At 39.9% G+C, this 15,302-nt stretch overlaps 2 protein-coding genes and 1 long non-coding RNA gene across 6 annotated transcripts in view; all 3 read right to left on the minus strand.

Moving 5' to 3' along the window:
• LOC139130482 (solute carrier family 13 member 1-like) overlaps positions 1-15,302 on the minus strand; it is a 308,042-nt gene that overhangs the window by 67,034 nt on the left and 225,706 nt on the right. The window lies entirely within an intron of this gene.
• Positions 661-3,979, minus strand: LOC139131367 (uncharacterized). The gene is made up of 2 exons (XR_011552111.1): positions 3,638-3,979; positions 661-1,953 (listed from the first exon to the last, which is right to left on the minus strand). It is a non-coding gene; the product is annotated as an uncharacterized lncRNA (long non-coding RNA).
• On the minus strand, positions 6,694-15,299 carry LOC139131365 (uncharacterized). Of its 4 annotated transcripts, XM_070697380.1 has the most exons (11): positions 15,172-15,287; positions 14,442-14,645; positions 13,276-13,424; positions 12,768-12,917; positions 12,227-12,364; positions 11,001-11,094; positions 10,325-10,424; positions 9,844-9,901; positions 8,979-9,105; positions 8,230-8,397; positions 6,694-6,933 (listed from the first exon to the last, which is right to left on the minus strand). In XM_070697380.1, the coding sequence occupies exons 3-9, from the start codon at positions 13,411-13,413 to the stop codon at positions 8,986-8,988; spliced, it is 798 nt and encodes a 265-aa protein (XP_070553481.1). In that variant the 5' UTR covers positions 13,414-13,424; positions 14,442-14,645; positions 15,172-15,287; the 3' UTR covers positions 6,694-6,933; positions 8,230-8,397; positions 8,979-8,985. The 4 variants fall into 4 exon arrangements, with proteins under 4 accessions (XP_070553481.1, XP_070553480.1, XP_070553482.1 ...); XM_070697379.1 differs by lacking the exon at positions 14,442-14,645 and having other exon boundaries at positions 15,172-15,299; XM_070697381.1 differs by lacking the exons at positions 14,442-14,645; positions 15,172-15,287 and adding an exon at positions 14,689-15,132.

Consider the following 15,302-nt stretch of genomic DNA (forward strand, 5'->3'; position numbering starts at 1 on the left):
AAACTAACAATCATTTCATTCCTAAACATGGGTTTGATATTCAACTCTGTTGAGTCTGGAAGCTATATTGAGATACATGTAGTAGGCATGAAATGTTATGCCCAGTGCATAATTTTATTCCAATGAATATTTACGATGGTGATACCTCTTTATCAGTTAATTTGCATATGCAAACATTGCTCATTTCATGTACTTTGCATATATACATTTATTTAGGAAATCAGTATTCCGTGTAGACAGCGTGCAATTTCATTGTTGATACACTTTGTTGGTGATAAGTATATGCTGCATGTATCACTTTAATCCCCCAGTTAAAGGAAACTTACCTGGAAGTTGAAGTTTGACTGGGATTCTACCAAGCAATGACGGTCAGGAAGGGATTACGTGAGATTGCACAAATCTCCCAGAAGTCAGTTTTGAACGCACATCGAGTGAATACATACAATATCCCTGATAATAATGGGTGGGATATTCTGGTAACCTGGGTGGGCACGTAATCCCTTCCTGACCGTCATTGCTTGGTAGAATCCCAGTCAAACTTCAACTTCCAGGTAAGTTTCCTTTAACTGGGGGATTCTACCTCACAATGACGTCATTCAGGGATCACGTGAGATTTGAAAGATGTGTTCACGAGATGGGAAAGAACCACTCAAAACAGAATTGTTCAGATAACATGAATTGTAATGTGACAACTAATCAACTACAATCTTAACAGTATAAGTCATGTGACAACATACAATGTTAAGCAAATGCTTAATCATGTTTCTTAGCAAATGCTGATAACAATCCCTCAGCAAACCTGTCCTGGTTTTGAACTGGTTTGTGATAGTACTTGGCAAAAGTGGATGCACTGCTCCAGCCTGCCTTACCCATGATAATTTCAAGTGGTACCCCCTGCTCTTTGCTGCAGAGGTTGATGCTGATCTTGTTGAGTGTGCTGAAAATTTTGTAACATCAATACCTGCTGTGGATAAGACTGCTTTTATCCATCTTGATAGGGTATCCTTGGATACCGGTTTATAGGGTTTAACAAAGCTTATGAGTAACTGAGTTTCATTCCCTCTTAACTCCTTTGTACGGATTAAATATTCTCGCAGAACAAACACAACACATAAACGCCTATCCGGCGGGAACGCATTTAACACTAACTCTGACATGTGTATTCAGGTCTGGTTGTCTTCAACATACTATCAATAACAAATTTATAGGCTGATTTGCCAACAATCATATTTCTTAAACTTAGTTTGTGCAGGGTCTGCAACCTTTGACCCGACAGAACTGCAATCAAAGCCACCAACTTTAGGGTGAGTTCCTTCAAGGACAGGTCCCGCACAGGTGACAATTTCTTTAAGTAGCACAATAGTCTGTCAACATCCCAAGTTTCAACATATTTTGGCAATGCTGGCCTTTGTTGAAACACGCCTTTCATAAACTAGTAACTAAATGATGTGAGCCAAATGTGGCATTCAAAGGCAATTGAATAAGATTCGACAAGGCAGATCTTGCAGTGTTAATAGCACTGTATTGCAATCCCTTTAGATAGAGAGTTGTCAAAAATTCTAATGCCTTATCTACAGTTGTATGAATGGGATCAATTTTCCTCTCACTACAGAATGCAATCCATCTCTGCAAGTATGGTTCATATTGTTTTTTAGTAGATTGTCTCCATGACGACATAATGATGGATGCAGTTGTTGGAGGAATGTGTTGACTTTCGAGGCTTGTCCTGATAAGCGACATGCCAGTAGAACAAGTTTCGGGAAAAGCGGATGAGGACTGTGATGTTTCACCGTGGGGTTTATAAGCAGAGTTTGAGTTCTTGGCAGTATTAACGGTAATGCTGTCAGCAGACGCATTGCCTTCGGAAACCAGCACTGAGTGGGCCAATACGGGATGATTATGATGCCATTTGCCATTTCCATCTCTATCTTCTGTAGGACTGCTCCAATCAAGCTGAAAGGAGGGAAAGCATAGAACAAATCGTAAGACCATGGCAATGAAAATGCATCTATTGCCTGTGCATCAGGATCTGGCCTCCAAGATATGTATGGCTTTAGTTGGAAATTTAGCCGAGATGCAAATAAATCTATGCTAGGCCCACCTAATGATTTCGTTATTGCTGTAAATACGTCTCTGTTTAACATCCATTCTGTTTCATGTTCAAATTTCCGGGAACACCTATCTGCTTCAATATTCTTTGCTCCAGGTAAGTGAGCAGCTGAGAGCCAGATGTCCCTTTCAATGCACCATGACCATATGCATTTTGCTAATTCATTGCAACTCAATGAGTGCGTGCCTCCCATATGATTTATGTATGCTACTGCAGTGGTGTTGTCTATTTCTATTCTCACATGTATCTTCTTATCATTCGAACAAAATGTTTTCACTGCAAAAAATGCTGCTTTCAGCTCAAGTAAGTTGATATGTTCGTCAGCCTCATTAGAGGACCACTGACCCCCAGTGGTGGTATTTCCTTTCACTGCCCCCCACCCTTTTTTGGAGGCATCAGACTGTAGCCTTATATTAGGCTGGTCATGTGACACAGGTTTATATGCCTTCGTTATGTTATTGCACCACCAATGTAAGTCACTCTTTGCATCCTCATGTAAAGTCATAGTCTCGTCAAAGTTACCATGCGACTTTTTTAATGCACAGCATTTGTCAATTTCTAAGCTGCGGTAATGTAAAGGTCCATACTGATTTCCGGGAAATGAGGATACCATTAAACCTATGACATGGGCAACATCCCTGATTGTTGGACTCTCTTTGGTAAGAAGTTCTAGACAGCTTCTCACTAATTTCTGAGCTTTCTCTGGTGTAAGAGAGACTATCATCAGATGAGAATTTAATATGAATCCCAAAAATACCAGTGACTGAGTAGGCAACAATACTGATTTTTCATCATTGGGTGTGAATCCCAATTCCGATAAAAGCTGGTATGTATAGTCCACATTTTGGGAGCATTCCTGCATTGTATCCCCTTGTAAGTAGGAGTCATCAATATATGGGGCTGACAAGTGGCCCATGGTGCGTAGGTGAGCATATACTGGCTTTAGCAATTTGGTAAATAATCTGGGTGCACAAGCCAAGCCGTTTGGAAGGCATGTAAATTGATACAATTGCCCCTTCCATATGAATTTGAGATATTTCTGATAATGTCTTGCTATTGGCACTGAATAGTACGCATCCTTTAAATCTATTGATGCCATAAAACAGTCTTTCCGCATTAGCGATATTACTGACTGGAGTGACTCCATCTTAAAATGATGGTATGTAATATATTTATTCAAACATTTTAAATTCAGGATCAGTCTATAGGCCCCGCTTTTCTTTGGCCTAATGAATATCGGGGAGATAAACTCCCCCTCACAGTGCTCGGATGCTATAATGACGCCTTTGTTACGTAATTTCTGTATTTCGGCGTCAATAATGATCTGTTCTTTATCATTAAAGTGTATTGTTCTGACACTATACTGACGTGGTAATCTGACAAATTCAATTTCACAACCTTCAACTATTTTCAATATTCTGAAGTCTGACGTAATATTTTCCCACTTATCTAAGTGGCGTTTCAATTCGCCTGCCTCAAATGGCTTGTCTCGCATCAAAACTGGGGTCTTAGTGAGAGAACGCTCACCTTGTTCACTGACCTTTGTCCTACCGTCTACTTCGTTGGCCCATCTGTCCCCTTCTTCCACGGGGCAGCCGTTTGGAAATGCTTTTTGCGGAAGGGGTAGCCGTTTTTTCCTCTGGTACTGTTATAGCCAGTTGTATTTTGGTAACCTCCTCTGTAGCCACCACTGCGCCCATACGTGGAGTTTTGAAACTTCTGGTAACCATATCCCGATATTTTCGAGCCGACGCGGTTGGTTGTTTTGATATCATTCACTTGCTTTGGCAGGTCATCACCAAACAGGTACGAAGTTATCGGTACCTGTTTCGAGCATAGTTGTTGATATTGTCGATTAAGATCCGGGCGTATCATTTCCGAATAACCTTGACCAAAAAATGCAAGGGCATCTGTGAGTTGCTTGACTAGTCTGGAAATATCAGACTCAGATGCGGCTTTCTTCGATTTGAGCAAGTCGTTCGTACTCGTCAATATCGGAATCATAGCTTTGACCATACACTTCTGTACTGCCTGCAATTTAATGTCTCGTGATCTTGTTTCTGGCTTTACTTTGTACCAAATTTCTTCGTTGACTTTCGTAACCACCACTTTGTCGCAGTTTTCAGGTGCATAATATTGTTTACATTTCTCTTTCAGAGTATCTTTACCGAGCGGCATAGTCATCATCTTGTTAACAATTTCCGCTAACTGTGCACCTATTGGAGGTCCAAATTTCTTGTCCTCCAGGTCAAATTCTTGAGCGAGATCGCTCAGCCAGTCATCCTCAGATGCAGATGTTACCTGTTCAGGCTCCGTTGGCGCATTATTAGAGTTGTCATTGTCGGTGGTATCGCGCCCGTTCGGTGTCTGTTGCAGTTCCGTTTCAATCAGACTCGAGACAGCCATATCAATATCATGTACGGTGTCTCTGCGTGTCGGTACCTCGAGCTCGTCAGCGTCATCAAGAGGGTTAAAATTCCCCACGTTTGCGTGGCGATCTCCACTTATCGGTATTTTCAACCTTTTAGGAGCAGAGCTTCTGTCATGATTTTCATTTTCCTCGTCTGCCGATCGTTTTCTGTCACCGATGGCTTCGGTCAATGCTCGGTGCATAGAGTCAGACATTGCACGTGCAAAGGTCTGCATGGATTCTTGCTGCATTGCTGCAAATTGTCCAAACATCTCTTTGAAATCGCTCGAGTGCTGATAATTTCCACCAGTTGCAGTCAATGATGGAAGTTCCGCCAGTGCAGGAGTTCTATCTTGCACGTTCCCGACTTCAGTTTGCTGTAGTCGTGTCGGGTTCTCAACAGTTGCGGTCTGCTTCTTGCGGGACGATCCCGCTTCAAGCGTTCTGTCTCTAAGTGTGGGCGGCAAAGACTTTTCTGCAGCCCCTTTCGTCACAGAAGTCGACATGTCAGATCTTCGACTTCTACCTGTTGATCCGGTTTTGGTACTATTACAAAGTCTTTGTTCCGATTTATCGTCCTTGGTAGATCTCGAGTGCCCCGCACTCAAGCTCAAAACTTCGTCGGCATTAGCCATGATGACAGTTCAGTCTCTGTCAGACACGTTACGCCACTGAAACGCTATATGCGTGTCCGTGAGCTGGAAATTTCACCTTTGTGACTGAAACCTGGGCCAAATTTATTTGGCACTCTCTCAGACCATTCCCTGTGATGTTCCTCACAGAAATGGTTAATTTTTTCAAGCAAATCCCGAAGTTTTTCGGGAGCTTGAAGATGTACGTTGCACGCCTTCTGGTAAGAATTGCGCACTGACTTCTGGGAGATTTGTGCAATCTCACGTGATCCCTGAATGACGTCATTGTGAGGTAGAATCATGAATACAATCTCAGTTACCTCATGCCCATGTTGTGATAATAAATTTACCAAAAGTACTACTGCTACAATGATCCATTGTGGAAGATTTTTCCTTTATATATATTTTGTTTCTTTTATATAGGTACAACATTCCTGAAGGTTTGTCACTTAGATGGAGAGAATTTCATAGCTGTTTTGTGGTTTACCAACAAGTTGGTGCCATCCAACCGTATCTGTGATCTATGAATGATGCATTGCCACACAATGCACTTGTCCGTGCTGTGCATGATCATGTTATAGACAGAAAAACTTGCACACACACCACCTGATGCACTTCAGAACCCCAGTCTGTAATACAGATACATGTACCCTTGATATTGAGGACTACACTTGATTTACCACCCTGCCACTTGCTACTCCACATGAACTTGATGTGAAGGATTGTATGTCAACAGATATTTGTCCTTGAAAATACCATGATAGTGAACGATAATGGATCCATTATGACTCTACAGGGTCAAGTAAGGTGATATCCTTGCTAACTCCTTGTCTAGACAACAGTTGCATCAAGGGAAACACTTAGACAGGTTTTTTGCATATCACAAAGTCGATATGCAAACAAGCAAAGACCTCTACTACAGGTAGCAAGGATCTCTACTACAGGTAGCAAGGACCTCTACAACAGGTAGCAAGGACCTCTACTACAGGTAGCAAGGACCTCTACTACAGGTAGCAAGGACCTCTACTACAGGTAGCAAGGACCTCTACTGCTGGTACCAAGGACCTCTACTACAGGTAGTCCTAACTGCTGATATAATGTAATATCTCTTCCCACAGACGTTTGTTTGCAATGAGTTCATCTTTTGTCCTATGTTCAGGTTCAATGTCTCTGTTGGCAGTCGTTTGACTTTCACACATGCTCAAGAACCTCTAGTATATATAGCAAGGACCTCTTACTCTTATGCTACTATACGTTGCAAGGACCTCTGCTACAGGTAGCAAGCACCTCTAAAACAGGTAGCAAGGACCTCTAGTACAGGTAGCAAGGACCTCTACTTCAGGTTGCAAGGACCTCTACAACATGAAACATGGACCTCTACTACATATAGCAAGGACCTCTATTACACGTTGCAAGGACCTCTAATATAGATAGCAAGGACCTCTACTACAGGTAGCATGGACCTCTACTACATATAGCAAGGACCTCTATTACACGTTGCAAGGACCTCTAATATAGATAGCAAGGACCTCTACTACAGGTAGTCCTAACTGTTTATATAATGTAATATCTCTTCCCACAGACGTTTGTTTGCAATAAATTCATCTTTTGTCCTATGTTCAGGATCAATGTCTCTGTTGGCAGCTGTTTGACTTTCACACATGCTATGTACCAGTCTTCTGACAGTCTCCCTCAGAAACGTTGGTCCTCTCATTAGATGTGAAAAACTTTCCAGCAGCCTGTTGTGATCAAAATGGCCGTTTTCTGGATATGCTGCATGCCTAGTGCAAAAACACATGGAAAATAAAAAAAAACATGAAAAAGGTTGCTTCATTTCATTCACGGAATAATGCTACGTACAGGCCACAGTGTTTAACACCATTTGTGATTGGCTACCACAACATCACATGATTGTGTTTGAGATGATCTTCAATGTCAAGTTTATCATGGCAGAGTAGCTTCAATCACAATTGTCCTTTGTATGGTGAGACTCATATCACAGGTCAAGTGACAATAGATTAGACAAACCACTTGGTGTGCCTATGTAAATCCCATTACCAAATTTAGAATCAGTCTTCATCAAGTTCATGGCCTGAGACCAAATTTAGAATCAGCCTTCATCAAGTTCATGGCCTGAGACCAAATTTAGAATCAGCCTTCATCAAGTTCGTGGCCTGAAACCAAATTTAGAATCAGTCTTCATCAAGTTCATGGCCTGAGACCAAATTTAGAATCAGCCTCCATCAAGTCCGTGGCCTGATGACCACATACATGGAAAAAATGAATGTTCACAGTATAAAGCATATGTTTGATAGTCTCCTAGAATGACCACAGTGAAACTTCTTTCACCTTTTGTAAGTTTTGTCACAGTCATACCTATTGATAAGGATATCTTTCACATTATTACAACTTCTGTAAATTGTACAATAAGCATACAACAAGAGCTACACATATACTTTGCTTGTGATCTAAAATGAGAATCTGCTAAATTTTAAGTGTCGCTCTGATATGTCAAAGCTGATCACGGTGGTTAGATTACACCACAGTCCCTCCACACACCGGTTGGGAAACGCCTGGGTCCCTTATGGTTTGACAAGATGTCTGTGTTTGTCATTAATTGTAGGGCTTCATTTTGGTTTGAATACAAACCACCCCACACCAAAATAAATACCACATTGCATGTGATACCCGTCGTAAAAGTTTATTATCAGGCACAATTTAGACTTGATCACACACAGAACAGATTCCATACTACTGAACAAGAGGAATGACAATGGTAATCAAGCGCAAGAAATGTATTTTCAAAGGGTATAGAATGGTTGACACAGGCTTCACATATCAGAATAAATATCAGTGGTTCTGGACAACAAATGTTAGAAAGGAAAAACGCGATGGAATACGGATGCCAAACCATAATGCACATACAGTTCCTAGTCCGGAACTTCATACGTTAAAACAATACATGTTTCCCAACTGGTGTGTGGAGGGAATGTGATCACACATGTAGGGTTAACGCATGCAAATGCATGTGAACTATGATCAAGCTTTGAAGTGACACAAACAAAACATATCCCTACCTCCATAAACTTCCCTGGGATACAACATCATGCTGTAGCTCCATAGAGTTGCCCCATTTCACCAGGTGATCGATGTAAGCTTTGAAGAATGTGAAGTACTTGGCGGAGAGCTTGCTCAGGAGTGAGCTAGGTAGCTGCCATACACGGCTATTCTGATCAGATGTTGAACTAATGTACAAATACAAATACGGATTTACTGTTGCATTGCTCCCCTTCTTCACAAGTAGCCCTTACAATAAGTCTCCAAAGTATAGTGTACACTGTAACAGCTGTTTTCACAATTTTGTATACACTCTCAGCATCTGTACATTTTTACCATGTTAAACGTGTGTTTGGTCATGTGTCAAACCACCATTATCAGGAAAATAATGCTATTCACAACCGTTTTTTGACAAAAATTTGACCAAGTATTTATAAAGTGAGTTGATCACAGATATTTTTCTTGCTTCAGGATCTATAAGATGACCCAGAGAATGAGTCTTTTTAAATCTTAAATCAGTTGCTTCTCACCACTGTCGTTTCTTACTGCAAATATTTGCTACATACTGTAGCCCCCTTCTCTGTCTCTTGATCCAATACAAAATGTCACTCTCCAAATATTTTGTGAGCAAAAGGTGTACTAAAACACAAGTTATTCATGTGAGAGATTACCTCAGGTGACCCACCTTACAGCTATCACAGAAGGTTATATCTTAAAATTCTTGATCCCTTTACAGGTTTACAAGAATAAATACCGCCCATTTTCTTACCCATCAGTCATTGCAGGTCCACCACATTTCTGCATGAGCCATGCAAGTACCAGTTGATTGCACTGTCTGTGTCACCACCATTGCTCTTGCCTTCAATATCTGTTACTAGCATTATTCCAATAGTCTCCTATCAATGAATTCAAGCACACATATTGATTTAAAGTCTTCTCAGAAAACTACGACAACAACTGCAGTGTTAAAAAAATCAAAAAATTTAATTTATTGTAATAATAAAAAGTGTTATGATGTAAAAAATGCACGGCATTGGGAGTTGTAGTGATGCTGATGTTCCTCTGACATATATCTGCTACCATATATGGATATATGCAAATTTTCAGTGAATAGATTTGCTTTTTTTCTGTAAAACAAATGAAATGTACAATATAACAAAACAGTGTAAACTAAACACAGAAGCAAATCAATTCAAGAATATTGCAGGCTCTATCGTACTGGAGGGGCAGTGTTTGATAGCATGATGGTTCCCTCCAAAGAGTGTACCGGTACAAGTATGATATTGTGTCTCCTGTCTAACAAATCACAGTAACTGGCTTTCAAAGAAGCTTTGAACTCTACTGCAGAATATCAAGTATCTTGACATTCTCATATATTTGGAAATATTCATAACATTCTTATGAATCACAATACTTGAAGGTAAAATAGCTTTGATTGTACAGATGTGGTTTTGGATTAAGGAAAAAAAATAGAGTTTGCCACAATTCCTAAATTACATTTATTTTTGATAAGTTATTATGCCTTGTCTACCACAGCAATGTATCACACAGCTCAATCTATTTATTTCTATGGTTTGTCTATGGAGCCTGATAGAAAGAAGATAAGTTTCAATCATATTCAGGAAACTGCTTACCAGTCCAGATTCTTTGCTGTACAGGTTATCCAACTTGGCAGTCAGCAGAAACTCTTTGCTACAAAACAACAGAAAGGCCATGTGAGTGAATGACGTGAATTGTGATATTCTCATCTAGAGTGAATTAGGCAACCATGACGATGTAACACATCTGCGACTTGTTTATTTTGTAGATGAATACAACATTCATTGCTAACATTGCTGAATGGAAAGTTCTCCTGAAGGTGCTGTAACACTGTTACTTCACGAAAAATTCTTATGTCTGAGATTGGGTAAGCTATCTTGCATTCTTATGGGCGGTATTGCAGAAGCCTGTACATCGGACGGTATATGACACCTCAGTGTACATGATGGCAGCTTAATGAACTCATTGGACATGCAAGTTTACAAATGTAGATAGAGCTTTTACCAGTTTGCTTTGAGACTGTATTTGAAGGGAAGAAATGTTTTATTTTTACAAAACAGAGATTATTTGACACACCTTTGTTTTGGAACATCTTCTTGTAATAGTTTGCCCAAATGCTGTAAAAGCAAGTCTGCCTCTGTTTGTAGATACACATCATTGGCAGAGAGACTGCACCCTGAAAAAACCCCAAAGACATCCAAAACATCAGTACATGTATTGAGAACATCTTGAGATAGGGCGGATTTTCATTACAACATTTGGTTCAATCTGACTGTTGCCAATGGTGTTGACACAGGAACAACGATTGTCAGAATTAACTCTCAAATGATCAGGAAACAAACTGCTGCAGGTTCTGTTGGGTAAACTATCATTGTTATTGGCTTTGGTAAAGTGGCATTCCATAATCATGAAATTATTTTGTAACTAGTAAATCTCACAGTCTGCCTGTCATCAAAGTTGAAATCCTTGCATCACAATGCAGACCCTCTACTATTGCATCATTTTGATCACATGATCAGATTGGCCACTGAGTTTCTTGCTTGGGGACACAAAGCTACATCTTTGTTTGGAGACGTGGTAAAACTCTACATGTGAATTAAGCCATTAACTTTAAGGTTTAGGACCAAAGGTACATGTATGAAGGAACACACATACATACATGCAAACACAAAAGTGACAAAATGTTTCTTTAGAAAAAGAAAAATATGTGGACAAACAACTTTTTTGAAGCTATGATGTCACTGTTTCTCACCTGCTGTGTGATTATTACAACTCTGTGAGAGTTTATCTTTGATTTTGGAGAGTACCATCACCATAGCTTTGCCTTCACTGTACTTGGCAGCATCCTATGGGAATGAATGGAAGGAAATACAAGGATGAATGATTCCATTTTGTATTTGGTGATTCCCAAAGGCCAACAGCAGGGTAGGTGTCTGGGAAATATCACATATTGAGTATGCTCCATCAATTACTTACCCTGGGGTCTATGCTTGCCTATTACTTACCCTAGTGTCTATGCTTGCCTATTACTTACCCTAGGGTCTATGCTTGCCTAAAGGCATGTCATGAGTTAAGTGTAAGTCACTGCCACTTTTGCTCATTATATTCAAATTGTAATTTTAAATTGAGACTTGATGTGCTCATAAAGCATTGATTTCACAAAGCTGAATCACTCATACAGTCTTTCTGTCTCATTCTGTGTTACAGTACTCCTACTGGATCTAAACCTTCACAAAGTCCTGTGTTCCATCAGCAAAGTTTGCTGATATGCACATTTTATATCATGCAATTTGGATTCACTTGTCTACTTGGGAAAAGATATTTTTACTCTCAAACTTTTACAATACCTTTTCAGGCTAGCGCTTGTGGGGGCTCACTTTGAAGCTTATTGCATGACAAAAGTTTTCACCAGGCTCAGTGTTTAAGAAAATCAGAATTTTACTTTTCCCCATACAGTCAACACTGAGATGGTGACCATTTTGAATGTAAACACATTGGTAAATTTACGGTAATTTGTTTCCATAGTACCAAAATTTGCAATGTGATCCTGACTTTTATTCTTGATTTTGAATGAGAATGATTGAGAGTTTCATTGAATTAAGTTTGAGCAAATGTTTATGTCTTAATTCTGAGGTGCATACTACCTTAACTGCTACTCCATCAAATTCCTATTATTTTGAAAGGCATCACCCTGTGGCCTGCAGATTCTCAACAACACAATCTTACACTCAGAGTAATAACAAAGTAAAGTTTTCCTGTTTTGGATACAAATGACAGTTCCACAGGTAGGAAACATCAGAGATATCAGCCATTTCATCCTGGACTGCAATGGGCAACAGGAACAAAAGGTCAATTTTCCTTTTCATGGCATTGACAGTGGTTTTGTAGCTAAAGTTTCATACAGATGTTTGAAGATTATGAATGAGTCTGTAATACACTGACACTCACAGGAGACGCATACTCAAGGCAGTGACTTACATGAAGCAGTTGTTCAGACGTTGTCTCATCTCTTTGTTGACAACCGCTGTCTGCGTCGTGACTTGGCGGCAGCTGTTGGTATAACTTGATCACATCACTGCAGATTGCTTTACAAAGGTGAGGATTTTGAAGAAGTGACTGTGTAGAGAACAAAAAAAATCAAATAGAGAAGACTTTTCAGCTAGCCCATTGCTGATGTATACTCTTCTATGAGACTGATGTAAAGCAGCAAAAACATTAACAGCCTTTTGATTGAGTTAGATAGTCACTGAGATGTCCCCTCTGTGAACACATTGCACGTTGGAACAAGATTCTGCTAGTGATGAGCAATGCTAAACAAATCACCTTGTAACCGTGTACAGAGCAGGGTGTTTGTTGTAGGTGCTCCTACTGTAGTTAATTTTGATGTTTTTTATCAAAAATGCAGCAAAATTTGTCATTTCAATAAAAGAATGAAATTTTTTGCAAGGCGTAATTATTGGACAGCTAGTTATTTAATATGTAGTGTATAAATAAGTTAAAAATAAAAGTCTTTACTTACTTCCAGAAGTAATTTGCGGGCATTCCTAAACAGGTCAAAGTTGACCTCCAGACTCCCCAGATCAGGTCTGTGTTTCCCTTGGTACTTCAACCTCAGGTGTTTTTCCAGTTTGGAAACAAACACTGGCTTTTGATGAAGTTTGAAGTAAACCTGCATGAAATTTCAACAAATTGAGGTGAGTAAAGGACTTGCTGGTACTATGAAGGTAAGATTTTAGATTCTTTTAAAAATTTCAGGGAAGTGGCATTGGTGAAGAATAAATTTGGTGCAATTAAAATGCATTACCGGTAAGATCTATCTGACTCTGTAGATTGATTTACTGCCATCATCTAGCCATGTAAGGCATGTTGCACCATCATCTTTCATTTTTTACCTCATCTTTTTAATACATTTCTACATTTATGATACATCACAAGAAAGTTTGACATTCACTTATTAATTATAGTACAGAAAAAGCAACCATCATTAACATGGAGACAAATGCATTATATATTTGACATTCACCTACCTGTTCAAAATATTTCGCCCAGTCATGTGCGCGTTGCAGTGCCTCTAAATCCCAGTTAGAAACACTCTCTGTCCTCACAGCTGTCAGTATTTCCAGTAAATGTCCGGCGCTCTTCAAGACTTTTACCAGTTGCTCCATCGTTCAAATCCCTAAGTATCAATTACAGAGACGTCATCTGAACAGTACGCACAAGAATGAGCACCTGTTTCTATCAACTGATGAGAATTAAAATCTAGCAATTGTTGTCGAAAAATCTTTTGGGAACAAATGTAGGATTTTTATAAGGCCAAAGAAAATTGTGCTGTTTCGATAACCGGACTTACCCTACTTTTTACCTGCTGACCCTAGACTTTTGAAAGCAAACAAAAAACAAAAAACCCCATACAATCATGCTTTCTTTACCTTGCATTTGATTTTTTCTTAAACAAGGATGTTTTTTATGTCTTTATTACTTTAATATGCTATGATACATTTTTTTGGCAAAATTGTGGCCAGTGTTTGATCACCCTGAACCCCCGAAAACTGTGTACTTTAAAAAGAAAAATATTTTGAAAAAAAATCCTGCCTGCGTACCTGCCTACCCTAATTTTGAAAACCATATTATCTGAAGAGCATAATTTATTTTCTTTTGCTTAATACTTTATACACCTGCATCTGTAACCTGTTCATCTTACAGTAGGTTTCAGTGTCATGGATGTGGAAGCCAATAACAAAGACTTGAAGTCCAATAACTTTAAAGCCGCAACTTTCAATCCCACGTTCTCACATTAGTGGAGTTCACAAGGTAACTGGTCGTTTCGGCACCAAGTCGTTTCGGCCCAAGTCGTTTCGGCCTCGCAATTCCATCCCAAAGTCATTTCGGCACCGCAACCCAAGACGTTTCGGCATCCCTGTTTCGATTTGTTTTCAAACTATTTAGTAATTGACTGACCAGTCATATTCGTAAGCGTTACCTTTGCGTTCTGACCAGTACTTTTCTGTGCATTTGTGTGACGTTTGCCGTGCTGTTTTGGCACCGCTTTCAAACATTTGCCGTGTCGGCGGCTATTGCTATCGATAAACTTGTGTCACAGATTTAAAAACGATATGAAGTTTTTTTCTTACGGTCTCTTACTATGTTCTTACGAAGTGAAGCATGGTGTGCATGGATGTTATTTGACACTTACTTTTTTAGTGCTTTTATTTGCAACATTACGCTCCAGCACTAGTTCCCTCAGATAGCCCTGAGCAGTGCCGAAACGTCTTGGGTCGCGGTGCCGAAACGACTTGGGGCCTGAAATCGGGAGGCCGAAACGTCTTGGGCCGAAACGACTTGGTGCCGAAACGACCAGAAACCGTTCACAACACTTGGCCAGTACGATGTTTGATTTCTATAACATTAAATTACAAAAACTGATCTAAACCTTTTGTCACCTTTTGCTGATCCTGCAAACAGAGTAACAGCGTTTGATTGACGGTCGGTTCAAATCGCCAAAAGTCATTGATTAAAGTGTAGTTTATGCTACATTCCGACGTACTGTCTGATACGTAGCCTTAGTACCACGTATTGAGGGGATCTGAAAAAAATAACATTTCAATCACAGTTCCTCCAGTTCCCCCCTCCCACTACTTGTTAACGCAGCCTAATCTCTCTTCCATTGTCTATGGTAATATAGCTTGTGTGCATATCACTTCCGACACGCGACAACGTATTTACTACTCTTTTTGTCTGAGCCTCTTGTCTGTGTAACTTCACTTCTCGGTAAACTTTGTAGAGTCTCCCTAGAGACAGTGGACAACTACCCGATCAACATAACGCCTGTGGATCAAAAGCACAAAAGACGGTGATAGATCGATGCAAGACACGTTACAAGGACATGTTTGGAGTATCATGACATCGTAATTACACTCCTTTACCTCGCTAACATCCATGGAACACCTTACTACATTGGCCACCGTCACCAACTCCGTTTCAAACCTTCCGCCATTTTCAATGATTTGGACGTGTCCGTGTGTTTGCGATTTCTTCATCGTAGGGAATGTTGGGA

Source organism: Ptychodera flava, chromosome 4 (genome assembly GCF_041260155.1).
Source record: "Ptychodera flava strain L36383 chromosome 4, AS_Pfla_20210202, whole genome shotgun sequence".
Classification (NCBI taxonomy): Eukaryota; Metazoa; Hemichordata; class Enteropneusta; family Ptychoderidae; genus Ptychodera; species Ptychodera flava.